At 54.5% G+C, this 19,403-nt stretch overlaps 1 protein-coding gene across 10 annotated transcripts in view; it reads left to right on the top strand.

Annotated features, from left to right (window-relative positions):
* LYRM4 (LYR motif containing 4) overlaps positions 1–19,403 on the top strand; it is a 162,634-nt gene that overhangs the window by 31,987 nt on the left and 111,244 nt on the right. For 4 of the 10 annotated variants that reach the window (XR_014809492.1, XR_002346271.2, XR_014809493.1 and 1 more), the window contains exon 2: positions 2,506–2,626. Coding sequence is in view for 1 of the 10 variants with exons in the window: in XM_021100138.2 (XP_020955797.1) it covers positions 2,506–2,626 (121 nt within the window). In the remaining 9 variants the exon portion in view is untranslated. Of the gene's footprint in view, positions 1–2,505; positions 7,262–7,359; positions 8,244–8,390; positions 8,465–9,043; positions 11,739–19,403 lie in introns of those variants that run through there. The other 6 variants (XR_014809490.1, XR_014809489.1, XR_014809487.1 and 3 more) reach the window with 6 other exon arrangements.

Genomic DNA, 19,403 nt, shown 5'->3' with positions numbered 1-19,403 from the left:
AGCTGCCGGCCTACACCACAGGCACTGCAACACCAGATGGAGCCACATCTGTGGCCACCAGCACATCTTTCGGCAACGCTGGATCCTTTAACCCACTGGGCGAGGCCAGGGATTGAACCCACATCCTCATGGATACTAGTCAGGTTCTTAACCCGCTGAGCCACAACTTCTCAACAACAGCTTTTGATGTCTCTAGACACATTTGTTGGCAGGTGAGAGCTTCGCTGCTTGAGGTGTAGGCGTTGGAGATGTGGGGAGACGGGGAGGCAGCAGAGCGTCTCGAACGCTGCCCTTGAGCTCGAAGGACATAAGCCGTTGAGCGTCTTCAGCTGTGTTCCAGTTTCCTTAAACGTGGGAAGCACTTGGGTCTTTGCCTTCCGAGGCATAGTCCTTCTTTCCTGGCTTCTCTGGGCTGGTCGCCAGCATTTTGAAAAATGAATTTAGTGATGACTGCTCTTGCCCATTTTATTTTTCCAAAAAGAAGAATTAAAACAATGGGTGATTCCCTGAGGTAAATTCCTGTTACCAAACCAGTTCTGCACAGGGAACAAAATACTAGAAGTAAATTATCCTGTCCCTTCTCCGCTGCCATCGTCACTACGAAGCCGTCTTGGAGGAGCGTGTGGGTGGGAAGAAGGGTCCCAAGGTCGTGTCATGTAAATAACCAGCTAACCCCTGAGTTGTGCGGGAGAAAGCTCCGGAACCGCTGCAGCCTGCCTCACTGCTCCCCGAAGTCCCGGTAGACCAGCAGCTGCACTGAGGAAAATCTGTAACTGTGCGTGTCTCCATCACCCTGGCGCTGAGGAGACGCCCCGCACCCAGAAGCTCCTCGGCAGACGCCCCGTCCGCAGAGGAGAGGCTCAGGCGGCCTCCAGCCTGAAAGGACACGCTCCTGCCTCTCCGCCTTTCTCCTTGATGCTTCCCAAGGTTGCAAGAGTCTCTTTTGCTCTCACTTGCAAATGCAAATGGAGCTGAGCATTGAATTTTTGATTTGCATTTTCTACTGAAAAGTTTATCTAGAACAAAAGTAGTCCTCTCCTAAGTCAGGGTCCCCAGGACCCACCGCCACCCCAGCTCCCAAGGAAATCAGAGTCCCCTTCCCTCGCATCTCTGCCTCGGCTTCCAAATGCAGCTCATGGTTTCACGTGGACTCTTCAGCTAGTAGAAGCCGAGCGACCTGAGATCCTGGTAGACTCCTCGCCCTCGTTTCAGTCTGGTGAAGGGAGGGCGGCTGGGGTCCAGGCCTCCCTCTCCCACGTGGGAGTGTGGGCTGCGGACAGTGGCTGTTTATCCACGGGACACGCTGGTGTGGCCCAGGGGGTGCAGGCTGGGACCTGTGGGAGGGGGTACTGACTACGTCAAGGCATCGACAGCAAGACGGGAAAAATAGCTTTTCTTTCTCGGGTCACTGCGCGTGCAGGTTCTATACCAAATTCCAGACACACGTTACAAAGCTTGACCCTCCCAGCAGCCCTGAGAGGCAGGCCATGTTACACCTGCTCACGGGACATGAGGAAGCAGAGTTTCCTCAGTTCTCACCAACATAGGAGCTGGGAAAAGGGTGCACACCCAAGCCTGTCCGATTTGCAAGGCCTGTGCTTAAACGGCTATCCTGTGCCGCATGCGGTGTATATGGGGGTGGGAGTGAGGTCTGTGCGAGTGCACGCGTGTGCACTTCAAAGGCAGATAAGCAGGGTCAGTCTCGGCCTGGGAACTGCCATATGCTGTGGATGCAGTCATAAAATTGAAAAAAAAAGCAAGATTTGCTATGGAGTTCCCGTTGTGGTTCAGCAGGTTACAAACCTGACTGCCATCCACGAGGGTGTGGGTTTGATCCCCGGCCTCACTCAGTGGGTTAAGGATCCGGCGTTACCATGAGCTGTGGTGCAGGTTGTAGGCATGGCTCAGATCCTGTGTGGCTGTGGCTGTGGCGCGGGCCAGCAGTTGCAGCTCCTTTTTGACCCCTGGCCTGGGAACGTCCCCATGCCACAGGTGTGGCCCTAAAAAGCTAAAGACAAATGTTTTGAAGTGACAATGAAGACAGAGCCGAGCGCTTTGGTGTCATCCCCACTCCCAGCCATGGTGGGACCCTGGCATGTGAGGTCACACGGGAGGAGGGACAGCCACAACGTGGGCTGGAAAGCTGACCCGCGAGCCGCCTCGTCCCTGTCCTGGTACCCGCACGTGGGCCTCCTGGCAGCTCTCCATTCGCACTTAGTCTCTGCCCACTGAGGGCTCGATCATCCGTGTTGATGGAAGCGAGACGTGAATACTCTGATGGGCCGGTGGTCTAAGGAGCTTTCCGTAGCCCTTTGCCGTTTGCGCGTGACTCGTTTGGAGCGGATGCATTGCCCCACCTCCGTTAGTCACGCCAGCCTGGTAACGGATGCACCTGTGCCCACGGGGCCCAGCAGACAGCTGATTCCTCAGGAAGCGCTTTTCATTCCTTTCAAAGCCTCGCGAGAGACACTCACACCTTCTCCTTTTTCTCCTGAATCTGTGTAGAACGTATGCCATCAGGAGGATAAGAGACGCCTTCAGAGAAAATAAGAATGTCGGGGACCCTGCGGAAATCCAAGCCCTAGTGACGAAAGCCAAGAGAAACCTGGGAATAATCCGCCGACAGGTAAGCTGCGCGGTCTTGTGCTCTCGTTCGCGGGGGGCTTTGCGCGTGGTCACGTCCCCCTGGAGCGGACGCCCTGGCGTTTGGTGGATCACGACGCCGCCCTGGTCGTGTTCGTGTGGCCAGAGGAAGCTGGCCCGTCGTGCTGCTGAGTCGGGAGCACGTAAAGGAAAGAGCCGCTCTCCAGAAGGCCCGGGGTGCTGGTCCTTCTGCGGAGCCAGGCTCCGGGGTTGAGCAGGCGCTGGTGCTTTAAGCCTGGAAACCCACGGGACGGTGTCATGGGCGCCTTAGATGGGGTCAGGCATTGATTCGTGAGCGGCCGGCAGGGAATATCAGCACAGTGCACCTGTCCTAGCGTCTTACCACCGTAACCCAAGACGTTGCTGCGCTCTTCTTGCTCTTCTCGGAAACGTCGTTGCTGGCCGACGAACCCAGACGGCCGCCCCGCGGGAGGGAGGCGTGTCCGCAGGTGCAGCGCGTGTAGAGGAGCAGCTCGGCCCGAGGACCTGGTGGGGCCGGGTGCGGGCTCGCCGGGGTTTGTGCCTGTTTTTCTTTCTCTCGAGGTGGCCGGAGCAGGGGCAGGGGCCTCCCGGCTGGGGCGCTGTGTCCCCTCCTCTCGACGAAGGAGAGAGCCGGAGGCCGAGTAGCCTTGTCGGGTGGCTTCTCCCCTCTGAGAATCGTCCTTCTCGCTCTTTTGCTCTGATTTAGCAGCAGCCACTCCCTGAGCTCCGCTTGTGCTTCCAGGCGTTTCTCCTCTCTGCCGTCACTTTGCTTAGTTGTGAGGGAAGCCCCTGACGCCCCTCAGGCCTCCCCAGGACACCAGCGTGCAGCCCGGCTGGCCCTGTGTCACGCAGGGTGTGCGTTGGCATCAGGTACAGTCCCTGACCCCTTCCTGCTGGACTCTGAACAGTTCAGAGGAAGCGGAAGTAAAAACTGGATTTCATGTTGTGTCTAGATTCCTGGTCTTCTCCTGCTGCCTGCGTAGTGGAGCAGCCCCTTCTCGCACAAGGCCTCAGACTGACCACTCGCCCTGAGCACTGCACTTGTCTAGTGACAGAAAACTTGGCTACGTTCAGGCAAGCCTAGAAAATGATCGTTGACTAAGAGCCTGCAAAGATGGGAGTTCCCGTCATGGCTCAGTGGTTAACGAATCTGACTAGGAACCATGAGGGTGCAGGTTCGATCCCTGGCCTTGCTCAGTGGCTTAAGGATCCTGCGTTGCTGTGAGCTGTGGTGTGGGTCACAGACGCGGCTCGGATCCCACTTTGCTGTGGCCCTGGCATAGGCCGGCGGCTACAGCTCCGATTAGACCCCTAGCCTGGGAACCTCCATATGCCGTGGGAACAGCCCAAGAAAAGGCAAAAAAAAAGAAAGAGCCTGCAAAGGTGATAACAGGACAGTCAGGAAGAGAACCTGGCCTGCACGTTTGCTTGTGTGTCGATAGTGGCAGAAATGAGTGGCCATTTTAAAGACTAGAGCGTTGGCATTTTCCAGTCGTCAGTGGTTGAGTTTACAGGATCTTTAGCACTGGAACTTGGAAAAACAAGCAGCCTGCTTCCTTATTTTGGATAAAGTCAGAAAGATTCGGTTCTTTGGCACTTCCCCATGCAGATGTTGGCAAGCACCGCCAAAACATAGCGGGTTTATCTTTCGGCGTAAAGTTGCTCAGAGTAGAAACTGCTTAGAAAAGAGACCTGTAAGTAGTCTGCCACCACCTCGTCTGTTACGTAATTGTCATTGTCACTTCTTGGTTTGAATGCTTTATAAGAAAGAAAAAGAAAAAAGATAGCCTGGCTCTCTCATCAGACATCCCCGGAGAATCCACACAAAACAGACTCAAACTCTGGAGCCACAGTGCAGGCCCTCCCCCAGCCACCTGTCAGGTGCACTGCCCTTGACAGTGGGGGTGGGTGGCCCACTGTCAGGCCTGGCACTTCTGTATTAACTAGGAGAGCAGCAGGAGCATCCCTTTCTCATCGAGACTGTTCCTGAATCCAGGCGTGACGTTTGGTGGCGTCAGCTCAGGAGATGCAGCCACCTCGCCCTTAGCTGGTGTAGGCTGACCTTGGCCAAAAAGGCCTAAAATAAAGTAGCATCTGTGTTTTCTTTGCAGTGGGCACTGCAGTAGCCTCTAAGTTGCCTCCCTGTTCCCCACAGGCTGCCAGAGTAGGCTTTTTACAAGGAAAGTCAGAGCTGGCTACAGCCCTGCTCACAACCCTCCAGGGGCTTCCGCCCTGCCAGTAAGACTCTCCCCACCTGCGCGCCTGTGTTATTGTCAGTCAGAGGCCTTAGAAGCCCCACGTAGAGGCTCCTGATTATTTGTAGAGTAAACGAACATACGAAGTTTGTCCGCTGAGGTCATACACCGCAGTCCAGGGGTCTGTGCCTCCAGAATCGTGGTATCTTGCTGGCTGCCCAGAGCCTCGCATGGTCCCCGCAGATGGTCCACAAAAGGACGGTGGAAATGAGATGAGGGTCTGGCGATGCCGCGGCCTGAGCTGCAGCCTCCTCCACATCAAGTCCCTCTTCCTCTTAGCACTTGGCCTCAGAGACCCTCCCCCAGGACGCGTGTCGCTCTCAGCATCTCTTTCCGTGGGTGAGGAAGCCCACAGCCTCCTCTCCAGCCTCCGGAGCCGCTCTGCACGCCCGTGACGGCAGCTCGGCCTGCAGTCCTCACTCGGCCCAGCCCCGCCTCCTCTCTCCAGTCTTTCAAGTGGACCCACCCGGGCAGCCGTGACACTAGTGGCACCACTGCCAGCATGGTACGACGTCCAGTTTTTGAAGAAGTCTCTGAGCAGAGATTTCCCCCTGATTCTCCTGAGGCAGAGAAACCAAGGTGCAGGAAACCCGATGTCTTGTCTGGGGGCTCCCAGCCAGACCCAAGCTCAGGTCTCAGTTCCTTAGGGCAAACTCAGAAGTTCAAGGACGTGAGCTGAGTCAGGGGAAACTGCAGGATAAGGATATTCTTAAGTCAACCCCAGTCTTGTCCCCCAGACATTTAGAGACCACGTCACCCTGGCTCAGCCTCCCTCAGAGGCCCTCCTTCCTCTACGTCCTTGCTGTGCAGGAACACTGAGTCTGTGTGTGCCAGTCCTGAGGGGCTCCAGCAGCATCGGCATGTCTCACTGGCCTTCCCAGAGCCTGAGGCTCGCGCCGACTGCAGGAGTGAGGGGGCAGATCGGCAAGTCCAGCTCCTTTGGCTCGTTCTCCATAGCAGTGGCCCACTGCCCGCCAGGAGCGGGACCTGGGCGGGTCCTTTCCTCATCATTTCTGGACCCCTCTCCCCTGATATTAGGAGGCTGTCAGCCTCTGCTCTCTCTCCAGACCCGTGCATCTGGCCCCATCCCGGAACCAGTGGAGACAGTTTTCCACTTTCTCTCTATATAAAATGGTTCCGTAAAGACAGGTGGGCCTGGCAGTTCACCTGGGTCCTTTTTCTCTGCTGAAGCCAAGTCCTGGGCTGGCACCCACTTTCCCAGGTGGCTCAGAGATGGGGGAGAGGCCTGGCATGTATGTGCCGGGGGCGCCAGAAAGGCTGCACAGAGGCGGGGCCACATGCTGGGCTGGGGGACCACTCTCAGTTTAGGCAGCACCTGAGACCATAAACTGGGCTCCTCGGGTGTCTCATGTCAGAAGGAGAAGCAAGAAAGGCCATAGACGTTGCTGCCATCTTTGTTCTTTTGTCCATGTTGCCGCTCTGAAGATACTCCATCTGATTCCTCTTCCAAAGGCATTTATTAGAGTAACTATGGGTACCCACCCTCAGGTACCACAGCTCTGCACTGTGTCACGCCCCGAGGAGGGTCAGCAGCCACCGCCAGCCTTACTCCAGAAGGCTGTGCTCCAGAACCTGGCTGGACAAAGAGTCCTCAGCATACCCAGGACAGCAGTGTCACCAGGGCGGGGGGCCATCCCCCCCTCGTGGTCCAGATTGCATGTTCATCAGAGAGAAGACTTGTTCCAGGCACTTTGGAACAGAATTATCGTCGCTTCACTAGAGAGCCGTGTACCCAGCATCGTAGCCACACGTCTGCGGGAGAAAAGGAAACAGAAGCAACGGCTGGGAGGGGACCTGGCTACAGCCGCCGAGCAGCACCAGGCCCGGCCCTGAACGTGGATGAGATTTTCCCAGATAGATGAATCAAGGTCGCGACCTCAGGAATCTTCAGCTGCATCTTATATATGTAGCAACTTTTTCTTTAAACCCGGTGAAAACTGACACATCTGCGCGATGCCGTCATTGTTCATTGGACGGCCCCCCTTCAGCTCCTCCCTGGTGACAGAGCTCCGCAAACACCGTCCCCCGGAGGCCAGGGAGCAGAGGACAGCATGCGCACCGGGTCCGGCTTCTCCTCCAGGGGTGGGATATGCGGTGTGCGTGCACCCAAGACCTGCACCCGAGGAAACGGGGTTTGGGCGAAGACACACGCGCTTACTGTGGGGTGTCGTTGTACAGTGAGGAGATAAACTGGATGCTCTCTTTTCTGATTCTGAATAATGACCAGGCGCCAGTGTCATACCATTGTTGCCAGCAGCTTCCTAGTGATGACAAGATTCCATACTGTTCTTAAGCTAGTGGGTTTGTTTGGGGGGTTTTTTTGTTTGTTTTTTTGCTTTTTAGGGCCGCACTCGCAGCATGTGGAGGCTCCCAGGCTAGGGGTCAAATCAGAGCTACAGGTCCCAGCCTACACCACAGCAACACCAGATCCGAGCCACGTCTGCGACCTACACCACAGCTCACAGCAACATCAGATCCTTAACCCACTGAGCGAGGCCTGGGATCAAACCTGCAACCTCATGGGTCCTAGTCGGATTCATTTCTGCTGCGCCACAACGGGAACTCCAAGCTAGTGGTTTTTAATGGAACAATTCAAAGCGTGTCTGTACAGACCCAGGACTGAGAGCCTGCTGTTGTAAGTGATTCCGGGCGGACGTTCTGTAGAACCGTTACAGTCGCTGGGAAGGACGGGGTTGGTGTGGAAGGCAGCAGCCTCTTTGTTACCCTGAGGGTGTGTGCATGTGAGATGAAGCTTTTCAGTTTAGCGCACACTTAATTATTGTTTCTGTAGATCACTGAAAGCAAAGGAACCTGCCCAGTTTATTGGCATTTTGCGTGGTGATAAATGAGAGTCTGAAATCATATTTTTTACTTGCATTTGCTGTTTTATGGGTGAGTTTGTAAATGACTGTTCAAGAGAAATGCCCCCCAGTAGCTTTTTGACTGGGCCTGTGGTGAGCAGAGACGGGCTTCCCCCATGCCAGTCCCCGTGGTGCCCGCGCTGAACAGGCCCCGCCAGTGAGGATCCCTGTGCCCTGAGGAGGGAGCAGACCTGAGAGAGGGGTGCTTACCTGCCCGCAGGTGTCAGCCTCTGGAACTGCCTGGGGAAGGTGAGCTGTTGTCCTTTAGGTCTTGTTGGGGAGAAGTGCTCATGTCCTCGGGCCCTCCTGGTCTGCTCTTTTAGCCTAAGTACCTTTTGGGAGTTTCAGGGGCGTCTCTAAGATTTACTTGGCAGCTGTTTTGATGGGGAGTAAAAGAAAGTACATTAGGGACATTTAAAACACATGAAGAGGAGTTCCCGTCATGGCTCAGTGGTTAACGAATCCGACTAGGAACCATGAGGTTGCGGGTTCGATCCCTGGCTTTGCTCAGTGGGTGAAGGATCTGGCGTTGCCATGAGCTGTGGTGTAGGTCGCAGACGCGGCTCGGATCCCGTGTTGCTGTGGCTCTGATGTAGGCCAGTGGCTACAGCTCTGATTAGACCCCTAGCCTGGGAACCTCCATATACCGCAGGAAGTGGCCCTAGAAAAGGCAAAACGACCAAAAAAAAAAAAAAAAAAAAATACATGAAGAGAGGCGTTCCCGTCGTGGCTCAGTGGTCAACGAATCCCACTAGGAATCAAGAGGTTTCAGCTTCAATCCCTGGCCTCGCTTGGTGGATTAAGGATCTGGCATTGCCGTGAGCTGCGGTATAAGTCGCAGACACAGCCCAGACCCAGTGTTACTGTAGCTGCACTGTAGGCCAGCAGCTATAGCTCCAATTAGACACCTCGTCTGGGAACCTCCATATGCCGAGGGTGCAGCCCTAAAAAGACAAAAAAAAAAAAAAAAAAAAAAAACCTGAAAAGAGTTGTCCGTTATTCACAGTGTCCAAGAGGTGGAAGCAGCCCAAATATCCACGAACAGATGAATAAACAAAATACAGCATTTACACACAATGGAATGTTATTCAGCCCTTCCAAGGAAATTCATTGGTGGGTTTTGTTTTGTTTTGTTTTTTGGCATATGGAGGTTCCCAGGCTAGTGGTCGAATCAGCACTACAGCTGCCATCCTACACCACAGCCACAGTAACACCAGGTCCGAGCTGCCTCTGCGACCTACACCACAGCTCCCAGCAACGCCAGATCCTTAATCCACTGAGCGAGGCCAGGGATCGAACCCGCGTCCCCATGGGTACTAGTTGGATTTGTTACCACTGAGCCACAACGGGACCTCCTTTTAGGAAGGAAGGGAATTCTGACGCAGGCTACAGTGTGGATGAACCGTGAGGACTTTAGGCTCAGTGGGCTACACCAGACACAGGCAGACCAACGGTGTGTGAGGGACCTAAGGCAGTCGAATTCATCGAAACAGAAAGTGGTATGTTGGTTCCCGAGAGGAAGGGGCAGGGAGAGGGGTTAGTGTTTGATGGGTACAGGTTCAGATTTTCAGGATGAAAAAGTTCTAGAGACAGCTATCTGCTTAAAATCACTGAAAATGGTAGCGTTTTATGTATATTTGTAATAATAAAAACAATCCTCCCCCTAAAAAAGAACTATAGAGCTAGTCATCATTTGTTTTCTTAATTGAGGAAAATCAGATGCCCGGACACTGACGGGTACTCGAGCATGGGAACCTGACTCATCTGGAGCCTGAAGGAGCGGATGCGTGTACCGCACACCTGCGGTTTCGCGTCCATGAAGTCCACGGATTGTACTGTGGTTTCCCAGGCTACTTCCAGGTCGAAAATGCCGTGATTCAACATGTCCCATAAATATCTGTCCCCTTTGAGTATTTGCAGAAACTCCTGGTACATTTGAGAGTAAATCGCTCTGCTCGGCTTTCCTGGACCATTTTTCACCAAGATCTTAGGTCTCCAAGTTCGGGCTGTAGATGGGCACACTTGTAAGCCAGCCTGTACCTACGGCTTCGTAAGTTCCCAAGACTTCTCTTGGTCTTGCCTTTCTGCTTCAAGAAAAGTCCTGAAGTGGAATGATTTGATTAGTGTTCCTTGCCCCTCTGCTTCTGGCCTTCCTCCTGGTGGAAGACGCATCAGCAGTGCAAAGGCGTAAACCCAAGCAGAATGTTTTCTTTCAAAGACAATGAAATAGCACTTGAAAAGCAGTAATGTGACACCCGTCAGCAAAAGAAAGATTAAAATGCTTCCCCCAGTCTCCAGCTTAAGGCTAATCCTCCGTCCTATGTGATTTGACTTCTTCCTGCTCCCTGCTGACTTCTCGGCTACGTGCAACACCGTCTGCTGGGTAAGCCAAAGGCCTCCTTTCCTGCCCTAGATGCTCATCACGTGGATTCAGAGTCATCACGCGGATTCAGAGTCGTCAGAACCTCGTGGAAGTGCCTTCTCACTCTGGCTCCTTGGGAAACAAACTCGTCCTCCTCGTTCTAAATGCCATCCCGCCCTCATTTCGGGGAACAGAACAGAGGTTACCTTCCCCTCTGCTTCTACAGATCAATGGAGATTAGATCAAACGATCAGTCTACATATTTTAAAAAGAGCAATAAAGCAGTTAGAGGCACAGGAGATTGACGTACGCCCGGTCTTGCACTTGAATGACAGTCCTTAGGAAATCGACGTGGGTTCGTAGACAGTGACCACAGTTGCCCCCTAAGCGAGTCCTGTATCTTTGGGGCATATGAACCCTTTCAACATGCATAAAAATCCCCAGCCTCCCAAGAAAGTTTAAGAACACCAGGCGGCGGGAAGGGCTGTCGCGCCCCATAGCCTGGCCTGTCTGTGAGGTTACCTTTTCAGACTGTAGTTCCTCTGCAGCTATAAACAGACTTCTTCATACAAAAATGTAAATTGATTTCCTCCCCCTCCGATTTTCCTAGAAATTCCTGTCTTTCCTCAAGTCTGGGGCAGTGGTATTCCCACAGCTGGCAATCTTCCAGGAGAAACACTTCTCACTTGGACATTGCCTGTTCGGTGTGCTTCATGCCTCCAGGGTTGACACGTGCAAAACAAGATTCCACTTCCTTTCTAGAAGACGCCTTCCTCACCTCTGCATTTTTCGTGGACAGAAGTAGTGCTTCTGCCTGCTTCCGTGTTCAGAGAGCTCACACGGGGTTGCTGCATAGAAAGCTTCAGCACGAGTCTCATTTGGGTTTTTATCATGGTATCTGTCCTCCCATCCAGTCCAGCAGATGAGTCTCAGCCTAGTCTGCCAGAGCTCTGCGCCTGTGGACTCCTGGAAGAGCTGTTTTGTTGCTGCAGCAGCTGCAGTGGGAGCAGGTGTAACCGCTCTGGAGCAGAAAGCGAGTCATGGGCCCGGCGCTCTCATCTCAGCTCTGATGGCCGCTTCCCGAATGATCCTGGGCAGGTGGCTTCTGGGCCTCCTTTACCTCACATGTGGGGGTGACTCTGTTGATGAACGTGGTGGTGGCGATGGTGGGTGCCTGTCCCGTGCCCGGTCGTCGCGCCCTCTCTGTAAACCGACCTCGTGTGCCACACAGGCACGTAAATGGCTCGTCTCAGCTTCTCCTGACGGCAGCCTTGTGAGAGAGACACCGTTATCCTTGTCAGATGAGGCGATTCCGCCCTGTGTTTGAGCAATTCTCCCAGGGACACGCGGTTAGGAGAAGGATGGGCCTGCGTCTGTTCTCCGAAGAGGGCTCACGCGGAGTGGCCTTCTCCTAACAGCAGGTAGGCGAGGCCTTGGAGAGGAGAGGGGGAGGCAGGGTGTGGGTTTTCCGATGGGTCCGTCACAGCTCTTCTTAGGAGCTGGCCCTTCCCGGCAGCAGGCTCAGGAACAGTTTGCCTCCAGGGCTCATCTCCTTTGTCATTGCTCAGAAGACTCTCTCTCACCCTCTCTGCCTTGAAAAGAAAAAAAAAAAAATGTTACAAAACCACAAGCTGAAAATTCAGCTGAAGTTCAGCCACCTTCTTAAAGAAGCGTTTGCCCAGAATCTCCCCGCGGATCTGTGGCTGCAGCTCCGCTCGTGCGCTTTCCTGACCAGCGTCACGGCGGCGGCCTGCGGTGGCGCCTTCCTGCTGGCCTCGTCCTCCCAGGTGACCAGGGTCCATTCCAGCCCTGCTCTCGCAGAAGCAGTGTGAGAGCGTGTGCTCAGTTCCGAGCAGAGGATCCTGCATTTGATGCGTCTCACCTGTTACCTGTGAAGGCGTCTCACCGATGCTGTTGGAAAGATGTTTTCTGATCATACATCTGCATCTGTCAGTCTGAAAAACTGTGGTTGTTTTATTCAGAGACATAATAGGAGTAGGAGGGCGAGAAGAGGTTTTGAACGGGGTACACCTGACTTTAAATCCTAACCCTTATCTAGCACCTCTCTGTCTTTGGTCATGCTATTTAATCTCTCTTTAAACATTACCATTCAGGGATTCCTGTGTGGTCAGCAGTGAACGAACCCGACTAGTCTCCTTGAGGACGCAGGTCCAATCCCTGGCCTCGCTCAGTGGGTTAAGGACCCAGCGTTGCCCTGAGCTGTGATGTAGGTCAAAGACGCAGCTTGGATTCCATGTGGCTGTGGTGTCGGCCAGCAGGTGCAGTTCCAATTCAACCCCTAGCCTGGGAACCTCCATCTGCCACAGGTGTGGCCCTGAAAAAAAAAAAAAAATTCTCATTCCTTTTGTCTCCTGCAGAAAGTGCAGGTTATCTTTCTTTTTCAAATCCCAGAGCCAAGTTATATGTCAAAAATGTTCTGTCTTCTCCAGTCTGGTAATTAAGGCTGTCATTTCATGGGCTGGTCGTTTATAAATAATCAAAAGGCTCTGAAAATTCTCTAAGATGTGGCCCTATAATAATCTCAGCTGGATTCAGAAATGCTGGTGCACAATCAGTTAGATCGGTATTATTATGCTTTTTCTTCAAGCGTTTCCACTTCCTAGCAAGTACTTCTCTCCCACCCCCACCCTGCATCTCACCCCCTTAATGCTGTGAAGGCAGCACCACCCAGAGGTCAGGTGGACGCACGGATCTGAGGTCGCATCACCGAGCCCATGACCCGATAGGGCTCCTCTGTATAAAGTGAAAAGCTGGGTGCACTGCTTTCCGAGAGACTAAGAGCGCCAGATTCGTTTCATGAGTCTGCTGCATTTGACAAACGTAAATTTAACCTCCTTGATGAGGTTGGATTTGGGGTTTCTCTCAAGTTACAGCATCTCCCTGAAGAGTGTTCCAGCATCGCTTGCACAGACTTGGATGTGCTGTGGGGCCCCGGGGATCCCGGTCCCTGAATGCTGCCACCGAGCGGCCAGCAGGCGGTCATCTCCGCCAGCCTCCTCCTGTGGGTCTGGAGACCCCTTTCATGCCTGTGTGTTTTCTGATCCTGAAAATAATGGATAATGACTGTTGGACTCCAGCCGCGTCCCTGTGAGTGTTGGATTTGGACCAGGGACCAGAGAAGTCAGAGACCCTCTGTATTTACTGAACTGACTTTAAAAAGAAAGCCCAGCTGCTGGGACGGCACAGGCAGCGTGTGGGCGCGTGGAGGGGGACCGCACACGTACTGCTGAGTTATGGTGCGGTGGCTCTAGCTGTCAGCCACAGCCGCAGGGCCAATTCCAGAAAAGCCCTCGGCTACACTTTGTAAAAGCTTTTAACACCCAGGGATGGCAGGGATGTTGCACGGATCCCGGTGGCTTCAGGGGACTTGGGAACGGTGACAGAAGCTGCCTTTCAGGCAGGTGACAGACGGCGGACACCTCATCGCCAGTGAGCTTGCTGTCCTGGGACTCAACCGCCCTTCCAAGGAGGAGCGCGGGGAGGAGGGAGAGGCCAGAAGAAAGATCGAAAACAAGGTTTCCTCTCTCTTTGAAGCAGCTTCTGCGCTGGCCAGGCCCAGCTCAGCCCTTGGTCTTTTCAGCGGCTCACAGCTTCTCCTCAAGGTCTGCAGCTGTCTATACAGCTGTCCAGATCTTACTAGAGATGCATTTTAAACTAAGCCCCTTTCTCCACCAGGACAGTGACCGTCCTTCTTCCTATCCCACGCGGCGTAGGCGCGTCGGGGGGTGGCCGGGCCTGCAGAGCAGAGCCTTGCGGCCGGGAGCAGCGCTGCCCGCTCAGTGAGCACAGGCTGCGGGGGGCTGGATGCTGGTGCCGGGATGTCTCCTTCCCAGCCCGCCGGGCCTGCCACGCCCCTCCTCCCCCTCGCCCCTGGAATCTGACGTCCGCCGAGCTCTCGGGCATGACTCTGTTTTTCTTTTCTTTTATAAATTTTTCTTTTTTTAAAAATGAAGCATGGTTGATTTACAGTGCGTGTCGGTTTCTGCCGTACAACAGAATGAATCACTGATCAATACACATGCGTTCTTCATGTTCTTTCCGTGCCGGTTGATCACAGGGTCTTGAACAGGATTTCCTGTGCCGGGTCCAGTCAGGACCTCATCGCTGCCCCTCTCTGAAGGGAATAGTTTGCGTCCACTAACCCCCCAACCATCCCCGCCCCGCCCCAGGCAACCACAAGTCTGTTCTCCATGTCTGTGAGTCTCTTTCTGTTTCACAGATGATTTCATTTGTGTCATATTTTAGATTCCACATATAAGTGATATTATATGATATTTGTTTCTCTTTCTGACTTCACTTGGTATGAGAATCTCTGGTTACATCCATATTGCTGCAAATGGTAGAAGTTCATCCTTTGTTGTGGCTGAGTAGTATTCCATTGTGTGTGTGCACCACATCTTCCTAAGCCATTCATCCATCGAGGGACATTGAGGCTGTTTCCACAGTAGTGCTGCTGTGAACACAGGGGTGCATGTATCTTTTTGAGTTAGAGTTTTGTCTGGATAGGTGCCCAGGAGAGGACCTGCTAGGTCATGGGGTCGTTCAGTTTTGAGTTCGGTGTGACTATTGAGCATTTCCTGCAGGGCTTTTGGATGGCCTGCTGCTAAGTCATCCCTGCCCAGGCCCCTGACCCTCCAGGGAGGCGGGTTGTCCTCTGTTTGTGGCACTGTTCCCGGCCCCATGGTGTAGCCAGCCCTCCGCTTCTCAGCAGCAAGGCAGAGAAGGCAGGGCTTTAAGCCGAAACTCAGGCCTGGTTCTAGGCCAGGCTCCACCTCCGCCTTGCAGGGTGGTCCCAAAGCGTCTGTCTGGTGATGTCAGGATCCCCGCCTCAGCCCTTCTTAGCACCCCTGGGCCACGTAAGGTGCAGGCACTGTCCTGCTCACCTGTGAGGACAGGGACCCTGGGCTGAGCTCCTTCTGGAAGTTAGTACGATGACTCTCCCAGAACACAGCGAAAGCAAGAGGCCTCTCCTCCTCCACGCTTTCTTCCCCGGAAGGCCCTCAAGGCAGGGCCAGGACTCGGCTGGGTGCGGTGGTACTCCCTGGTGGCCGCCCCTCTGTTGATGAGCTGTGCTGTCACTGGGCTAAGTGTCCCCCTCTGTCGGGGGTGAGAAGACTGAAGGAGCGCTTGTAGAGCAGGCAGCGCAGCGCAGTGTCCAGCCCCCACAGGCAGAGGGCCGGTGCCAGGGTCACGGGCATGCCTTGCAGTTTGGCTTTGGACCCTGGAGGTGCAGGAGGGCAGCTGCCGGCTGCTCTGAAGCCTTTGCTCTCAGCAAGTGCACTTGTCCTGATGCAGGTCAGACCCTCCCAGACGCTTCCTGGTGGTCTAGGCAGAACCGTGGAGGCCGAATTCCTCAAGGCAGTTTCTGTATGCAGTATTTTTCACATGCTGATAAAAGTGTTTCCACTAAGAAGAGCTGGGAGCAAAAGGGTTCAGCCTGTGTACTCGTTACCCGACCAAACTCGGGCGCTGGCCCTCGTGCGGTCCAGCCAGTCTGCCGACCCCGGCTGCGGGGAAGGGAAGGGCAGCCTTCATTGCAGGGCGCCAAGCAAGGAGCCCAGGGCAGCAGGTGCTCACAACAGCCAACCCCCCGGCTCTCGGGAGGGCGCCTTTGAAGACGGGTGAGGGAGGGGCCCCAGAGCACGTGGTCTGCGGGCGCCCAGTCTCTGGCCCTTGGGGCAGGGTCGCAGGGGTAGCACAGCGTCCTCGGGGCCTGGCGGCTCCTGGTCATCAAGTCCTGGATTTCCTCCACCTGGTGGGGGTTGTAGGGTCTGTATAACAAGGCAGGAAATGTGCTCAGATACTGTTTTCTGGGTACTTCAGAGAGGAGCTACAGCAGAGGCCGCAGGCAGGTCCGTCCTGGGAAGGCCCGAAGGGTCCCGCTCGGTTCCGTAATCTCACCCCTCCTCTCCGAGTTCCCGGCCCGCTGCACACTGCTGGGCGAGGCCGTGAAAGAACAGCCGCCGGAAAACGGACGTAGCAGAGAGGTCGCGAAACCCGGGGCTGCCTTCATCCAGTAAATAAAGGCGTCCTCACATCCAGAAGATGGGAAGGCGGAACCGAGAGCCCCTCATCGGCCTGGCAGGCAGAGCAGACACGCAGGGAACAAGAAGTGATGCCACGGCTGTCTCTTCACATAGGCCCGCGCTTGCTAAGCAAGCTCTGTCTTGGCGGAGCTTGGATGAAGCTGTCCTTAGATTTCTGTCGTGTTCCTTCGGAGACTCTGTGTCCTAAGCGTTACAGAGTGTCCACCAGAATGAACTCCCAGGGCGGGGCTGGAGGCCGTGGTGGTCAGTGCGCGAGGAGCTTGTTTCCCAGCAGGACGAAGGGCAGGCCTCAGGTGACGTGTTGCGGCACAGGCCCACGCAGAGGGACATGAGTGAGAGTTGCAGTGGCGGCATCTCGGTTTATTGGGCTTTTGTTTTCCTTGTCCCCTTGAGGGCAGGGCCCATGTCTGTCCTCACACTTAGCACCGTGCCTTGCACACTGGCAGTGCTTGGGAGATAGAGCCTTTAATTTCAAAGGACCGAGTTACATGTACTCGAACTTCTTAGCAGTGGCTCCGTGTCATTCAGTTTATCAGCAAAGCAAAAAAGTCTTGCGCGAACAAAATTTTATCCCTAACAAGAAACACTCGTAAGAACCATAAGCAATTCTAATCATTCTCCCCCGGGGAGCAGCTGCCAGCACCGTGACACAAATGTACGACAATCCAGTCACACTTTCGTGGAGAACGGGGGGAAAGAGAGTGGCATGAGCGAAGCCACCATGCAGGGCCGGTAGACACATAACTCTGGCCCGAAGATTTGAACAAGGCAGATCCTCGGCCGAGTGAGCCAGCTGGTTCCCTCCTTCCGCCTCTGGGGACGGGCGGCGGAGGGTCCCGCGCCTCCTGTGTGAATGAGAGACGTTTGGAAACTGGGGCTCCAGACTGTCCATCACAGGTGGGGGACCAGTGGCAAGTCCAGAAGCCCCACATGCCGCGGGACACGTCAGCTCTCCAGGCTTCGCGGACCCAGGCGTTGTGAGCACCCCGTCCTCGGCACTTGCTCACCGGTACCTGCGGGAGGGCTCAGCTTTCATGACCCCAGGGGGGCCTGAAAATGGAGGAGGATCAGATGCGCTAATGACCTTGATAGGCGCTTTGTTCGGACAAATCCAGTTTGAGATTCGGGTTACCCAGTGGATGTAATTGCAGGTTGACTGAGCACCTGCGAGAATCATTCTGGCTGTGCTTATTCGCTGCCTGTGGGGACGAAGGGGTTAACTTAACTCTCCTGCCAAATTTCACCTGCAGCTCCTCTGCAGTTCCCCTCATTTTACGGGCAAGGAAACTGAGGCTCAGAGAAGCTGAGACGTGAGGCTCTGGGGGCCCCTGGCGCCTGTGAGCTGAGGTCTCGCCGCCACGCTGACTCGCAGTGGGGTCCTTGAAGCACATTGTAGTGTTGTGAATTTTATGCAAGTTTGATTTAGGTGTACTTGTGTAGCCTTGGCATCCCCTTTCAGCTGAGAGCCAGCGGGTGCTCATCATCGAGAAATGGGTGTCAGGGCAGCACGCACAGCCCCTGACCCTTGTCGCCCCATCACCATGCCCCGGGATGGCAGATGCACGCTGACCCGAGCGGTCAGCATTGGCCAGGAGGTGAGCAACAGGCTGACCTGTGAACTGACCCCCCCCCCCCAAGAAAAGGAGTGGTTTGTGGCTGCGCAGATCAAGCCCCCACCCCAGCCGCTGGCCATGGAGGCTTTACAGTGTTTCCAGGCTGCTGCTGGGGACCTAGTTTTCGGCCGGTCAGGGAAGAGCACACATGTCTGTCCGAGCCCTGTGCACACAGGCGCCCCCAGGCCCACAGTGCCCAGGCCTGCCCAGGTCCCACACCCTCCCCTGATGTGGACAGAGACAAAATGGAGTCGCGTGCGTTCCACAGGCCATGCCCCGTGAGGCTCATCCGCTCACCTCAGAGCCTTTAGACCACACAGGGACATTTTTCACCGTTTCAGCCCTTCGTAATATTTGGAGAAAAGCCATCACCAGTCTCAAAACAACTGTGATATGTTTCCTTACGAGAAAGAAAGTTTTAATCTTCAGTTTTAAGGTATTGTGCCCATGTGTCTTTGTTCACTTGAAATTTAACTCACCTTTACTTCCATTTTAAACCTTTGCTCGGGGGAGCAAAGGCTACCTGGCTTTTGTGGGATCCGGACTTTCCACCTTGGCTGGTGGTTCTCAGCCTCAGCTGAATGTCGCCATTACTGAGATGGTTTTACAAACCCTGTGGCCAGGCCACTCCAGACCAATGGACTTAGAGTCTCTGGGTAGGACTCAGGCAACTCCCAGGTGTTTGTACAATCCGGGTTAAGAACCTAAGCGGGAATTCCCTTCATGGCGCAGTGGGTAACAAATCCGACTAGAAACCATGAGGTTGCAGGTTTGATCCCTGGCCTCGCTCAGTGGGTTGAGGATCCGGCGTTGCCATGAGCTGTGGTGTCGGTCACAGATGCAGCTCGGATCCTGCACTGCTGTGGCTGTGGTGTAGGCCTGCGGCTACAGCTCCAATTAGACCCCTAGCCTGGGAACTTCCATATGCTGTGGGAGCGGCCCAAGAAAAGGCAAAAAAAGACAAACAAAACAAAACAAAAAAAACCCTAAGCGCATCTCCCCAACCTTCCCCCTGTACAGAGCGAGTGTTCTCCAGAAGGGGCTCCTGTGGGCTGGTTGTCTCTGACCTTCGTCATTACTGATTTCTAGACCTCTCTAAATTAAACCTTTGTTCTGGGGATAGTTTTTATTCTGTTGCCCCTGTGCAGAGATTCAGATTCTAGGTTCTCCTATAAATAAAAGGATCCAAACCCTCTCTTATTACGATGGAGAGTCTCACAGGCTCCCATCTAGAAGAGAGTGCCACCATCCTGATGGTGCCAGGGCTAATCCTGCAGGACAGCCAGGGGGCACTTTTTAGCCCAGCCCAGGGCTTGCTGCCCATAGAAATGGTAGCTCATCCACCTGCACTTCTGCCCGTCCCCGAAACCCCAGCCCTGAGAGCAGCCACGGGACCTGCGTCCTCGTAGCAAGTACTATCCCAAGTCAGCCTCCAAGGGCAGCTGAGGTCACGTAGCTTCTCCCTCCCGAGAGTATGTGGAAGAGAAGATTGGCACAGCTCTGCCCCAAGAGAGAGGCCTGTCAAAGCCTGCAGCCCTTTTGGTCTGGTTGAGAACTGCCTGCAGCCCTCAGCCACGTGAGGTGCCCTTGGCATCCGC

Source organism: Sus scrofa, chromosome 7 (assembly GCF_054392235.1).
Source record: "Sus scrofa isolate SSC_HxYL_T2T_F1_AM1 chromosome 7, Sscrofa_HxYL_maternal_Yorkshire_Landrace_v2.0, whole genome shotgun sequence".
Classification (NCBI taxonomy): domain Eukaryota; kingdom Metazoa; phylum Chordata; class Mammalia; order Artiodactyla; family Suidae; genus Sus; species Sus scrofa.
This window is presented reverse-complemented; position numbering and strand designations above follow the sequence as displayed.